This window comes from Aptenodytes forsteri, unplaced genomic scaffold, assembly GCF_000699145.1.
Source record: "Aptenodytes forsteri isolate BGI_AS27 unplaced genomic scaffold, ASM69914v1 Scaffold319, whole genome shotgun sequence".
Classification (NCBI taxonomy): Eukaryota; Metazoa; Chordata; class Aves; order Sphenisciformes; family Spheniscidae; genus Aptenodytes; species Aptenodytes forsteri.
Window position 1 is genome coordinate 608,151 of NW_008794715.1, and position 5,017 is coordinate 613,167.

General features: G+C 38.8%; 1 protein-coding gene across 6 annotated transcripts in view; it reads right to left on the bottom strand.

Annotated features, from left to right (window-relative positions):
* The window catches only part of ENAH (enabled homolog (Drosophila)), a 56,174-nt gene that overhangs the window by 49,655 nt on the left and 1,502 nt on the right, over nt 1-5,017 (bottom strand). For all 6 annotated transcript variants that reach the window (XM_009273851.2, XM_009273849.2, XM_009273848.2 and 3 more), the window contains exon 2: nt 2,988-3,165. In XM_009273851.2, coding sequence (XP_009272126.1) covers nt 2,988-3,165 — 178 coding nt within the window. The remainder of the gene's footprint in view (nt 1-2,987; nt 3,166-5,017) is intronic.

Consider the following 5,017-nt stretch of genomic DNA (forward strand, 5'->3'; position numbering starts at 1 on the left):
ATTCAGCTATGTCAGAGATGCTTGGGGGGGAAAAACCCCAAAAAAACCACAGCACCAAAGGATTCATTTCTAGCTGCACTTTTAGGAAATTATACCAACTATAGAGAAAAGAATGCATTAAACTGAGCAAGGAGTCCAATTAGTTTGTTTCTAAACTGCAAGCTACTTAGTATCCTATTCCATTATTGAAGCAGGCATGTTCAGAAAGATACTTGACCTTTTTTACTTCTTACACTGATACAGGTCAGAAAAATTAAGTAATATGTAGATCATACACTGACAAACCTCCCAGCTGATAAAACTTAGGAACACTTGTTGACAGTATTTCAACACAGATAAATTATGAATATTTATCTTTAAACATTGTCTGGAAGTAGTAACATGCTTACAAAAGCAATTCTATATGCATAATTATGATTTTTTTTACAAGCAGCAGTGCAAAACTACTCATTTTCAGACATTTGCTGAAGTGACACTGATAACATTAAGCTTTGTTTTTATTTCATCTTGATGGAAGCTAGAGCACCTACGTATCTGTGAAATAGGTAAGTGATAGCTAATCTTAAACAGCCGCAGTCCTTCTTGGCTGACAGAAGTTACAGAAGAACAGTTATCTCCTCCTGTGCCGATGGTGTCCACCATTAGTTTGTGATGCAGCTAATTAATGCATTTTGACTTGCACCTACTACTACCAGGTCAAATCACAGGAAAGAGAAACCAAGTGACTATCTTACAATTCAGAAAACTTAGAGGTTACAACCAGTCACTATCAAACATAATTACACAACTTAATTCATGTCCCTGTCCGACCTACATCTCAAAGCCGTTAACAACAAACTAGGTAGACTACAGCACAGTAGCCAGCAACCAGGATGTGATATTACAGTCATACTCAACTCTCATTTCATGAACCACACAAAAACCCACCTGAAAACAAAACAACCCCCCCAATCATCAGGGATTAACTGGTATTAAACTGAATGAAGTGGACAAACTCAAACTGAAGGGCCACTTCAGAGACCAATGAATAGACTACTGGCAGAACAATTTGGAAGAATTCAAGATTTGGGATGAGCAGAGGACTGAATTCTAAGTACAGTGGTTTTTTAGACTCATTGCAAAGCTCAGCTCCCCCCCTCCTCCTCCCATCATTTAAGAAATTACTGAAGTGATGCAACAGAAAGAAGAGTTATTTTCATTGAGTTGTTTGCTCCTGTGGAGTTACATTGATTCTAGGCTATTGTTTGAATGACATTTTCTACTATTAAAGTCACATTCAGGGAACCCCCTAAAAATGCTTTTAGTTTTTTCCAAGTCTAAATAATGAGTCTTTATGAACTGAAGTGGCATCTTAGTTCAATAAAATTTCTACTTCTGCAGAATATAACAACGTAGCTGTTAGCTCACATGTACTTTGCATAAAACAGCAAGAGAATTAGTCATTAGACGAATTCCAATAATCTGTGAAATGAAAAAACAGACATACTGAGCAGTTAAAAAATGAGCACTGTCATGCCTGCCTGTCATTTCAGCCTCTCTGGTAACTCAGTTTTAGCGTTAGGAGAAGAAGGAGTTAAATTAAATGATGAAAAATATGTGTGTGTATATACACATACACACTCGTTTGAAATATGTTGTACCAAACTCTTCAAGTACAGGTAACAGGAAACAACATAAAACCCTCAAACTTGTGGTGATTACCATAAATCAGGCCTTTTCAGACTTTACATCAAATGAGTAGAAACCAACACTTCGTGTGTTCCCAAATGTTGCTTGGGAGATAGATGATAAACAGTCAGAATGCATGAAATATTTACAGTCAAGTAACCCTTAGGGAAAGGAGAACTGAGGGATTCAGAGGAGAAAATATCCAACTGGGAGGTAGGAAAATGGGATACACAACTGGATTATTTTAGCTGGCAAAAAGAAACCTTATACCTCTAGCTACCCTTTATATTTTGGCCTCATATGCTGCATAACAGCATAAGCACTGCAGAACGTATCATCCTCCTTGGTCTAGGTAGCTTAGTTTCAAAAGGTAAGTCTTGAAACAACTATCAGAATGAAAAGCAGCTTGATAGTGTCACCCTTTTTTGCTGTAGTTGAGACAGCGCTAGTAAGGTTATCTACAGCCTCTCTTCTACACAAGAGAAAGAAAACTGGCAGAGAAGCACTATCTCTTGTTACACGGGCAATCTTTAAAGTTTAATGAGGACAAAAGAATTCTATTTGGTTACGAGAACACAAAAGTATCTTGAAGTCTTTTAAAATAAAAGCTCCCTCTGTGTGTGTCCCAGTGTTATACTGACCAATTTGCTGTAGAGCCTATCTAGAATATATTACAGACACCACCTGGAGACTGAAAGCCACTAAGTTTTCCACCAACGTTTTAAACCCTCTATGTCATCCTGTTCTCCAAAGAAATTAAATGACAGATTTGTTGTCTAAATTATATGTGCTCATCTGAACGTTACCCCTGGATCCAAGGTCTCCAAGCTAGAAAACTCCGTATGGTAAGACCTGCCAAAGAAGATGACCTGAATTCCGAAGTTTGGAGGAAAACGCGTAACTTTTTCATAATAAACCAGTACTCAACGAGAAGGAAAAAATACCCATACGCATTAAGAACACTGAATGTCTCTAGAAATCCTGAGAAGTACCCTGATTAAGAGCTACGCATTTGTTGGTCAGGTGTTTTGGTTTTGTTTCATTAAAAAAAAAGCAAAGTCAGCAAGTTTCTATATATAATAGATAACATGAAAACATGTTTACTTGTTAGGAATTGCATTTACACAGATGGCAGTCAAGTTGAGAATCGCTATTAAGCAGCAGCAGTTAGGCAGACAAAACACCCAAATAATTAAAATGGCTAGAGGCTGAATCACAACTAGAAACAAGACTTACTGACTTTTATGCATAAACATTTGAATTTTTTCCATCTCTGTATTTGAACAGTCTTCAAAAAAAAAAAGTTAACAGACTCTTACCAGCTTCCTGTGAATTTAATACTTCTAAGGCATGCATCATGGCACTTGCGAAGACATTGGCATCTTCTTTGCTGCCAAAATTCAGACCATACACCTGCCTAGCATCCCGCCACTGGTGGAAGGTCTGTGTAGCCTGATTGTACTTCAGCCCTTTCGGAATGGCACAATTTATTACCACCTATAATCATAAAAAAGAAAAATTACTTATGTTTAAAATTGCTATTTTACCACAAGTTTCAGCTTCACGTAGATTTTATTCCCTAACCATGTAGGTTAACTCCAGCCCCCTGATCCACAAGATCACAATGTTGAAGCACATAGCCATTTCAATTTTAATTCCAATGTCACATGAAATCAGTGAAGAGAATACACAAGGGGACTAATGAGATATTTTGTATCAACTTTTGTAGCTTAAGCATTCTCATTTCAAATGACGCAGTGATGTTTCATAACAGCAGTGTAGTAATATCAACAGTTCTGACTTTTAGTAGCAGAGTACTTGGTGTGAATACGTATTTGGATTTCAGAAACTCAGTTTTCCATTAACTTCAGAGTACTTGTTAGAATTATGTTTTTTAATCAAGTAATCACCTTCTCACTGTGGCTGCTGCACCCCTAGCTTGCTGTGCTTTCAGTAGCAGTCTATGTGGACTTCTACTATGCATCACAAGGTATCATTTTGCAAGATCATTATGGCTCACACAAAAGGCTGTAAACTCAAGCTAGTAGGACAACCATTTATTACAAGCTACATTCCACTAAGAGGATCCCATTGCACTTGGATAACTATATCCTCTCACCTTTTTCAACTGAACAACATGAAAAAAACCCAGGTTTCTTCTCAGATGAACGCACAAAGATCATTTCATGCTCTTGGAATAAGTGTTTAATGACAAATCACACAGGAGATTATCAATCCATGCTTCAGGTGTGTGATAAATGACCAAGAACAGACCAAAAGAATTTTATGAAATGCTGGGAGAGAGGGAAACAGATATAGAAGCTTTCCTCAAAGAAAAAGATTAGATCTTTAACCCCAACCCAAGTATCACAAGGCAGAGCATATTTCAAGACAGAGTGCTAAGTTTGCCATTTAATCAAGATCTAATAACATCTTCATCAAGGAAATTAAGATGTAATCCTTGTTGCTCCTTCTCAACCTCTCAAAGTGGTAGATGATCAGCATTACCAAATGTCAGAAGGTTTTTTTTGAATGAACTGATCTGAGGAAATGAGAAATCATGCATCCAACTTTTCATAATATGGGAAGAGCTACAAGAGAACTGTTGGTACGTACGTAGACTGCAGCTAAGAGCAGAGAGTAGGGAAGAAGAAAAGTTCTTAGGCTGACACTTTGCCTTAAAGAGAATCCAATGACTTCTGTGTACACCACTAGCTTTTATATCTGTCTGTAGGAAGGAATGGTAAAGAGCCCACAAGGATATCGCCTTGGACGTATATAAAGTGCTTAGTTTATGGGGAAAAAGCCAAAATAAGCTTTTGCTACTTCAATTCAAAATAAAAGTAAATTTTTTATTTACAGTTCCCATAATTTTACTGAAGACCTACTTCTTAATGTTAAAAACAATCACAAGAATAGCTTAAGGGGAAGAGAAGTTCTCTGGGGCAGAGGTACGACTGCTTATCATCTTAGTCTACTGTGCCTGGGAACATTTTGGCAAGAGCAATGGCCATGCACCTGGGCTGGCAGATGGCCAGGGCATCCCTGCTGTTTCTGTGCTGCCGTACTGGACAGGCTGGAACTCCAGTGTGAACTCGAGTCAAAGGGACTGTGACCTGTGGATGAGTCCACGCGGGAGCAGGACACCCCGAAGCGTCTGTGGCCGTGGTCATGTTGTGCCGCAGCAGGTAGACCTCTGAAGGGATTGTGGCCCAAGGATAAGTCCACGCTGGAGAAGGTACACCTCGAAGCATCTGTGGCTGTGGTCATGTTGTGCCGCAGCAGGTAGACCTTGAAGCATCAGTGGCTGTGCACGAGGTCACGCTGGAGCACCTCAAAGCATGTGGCC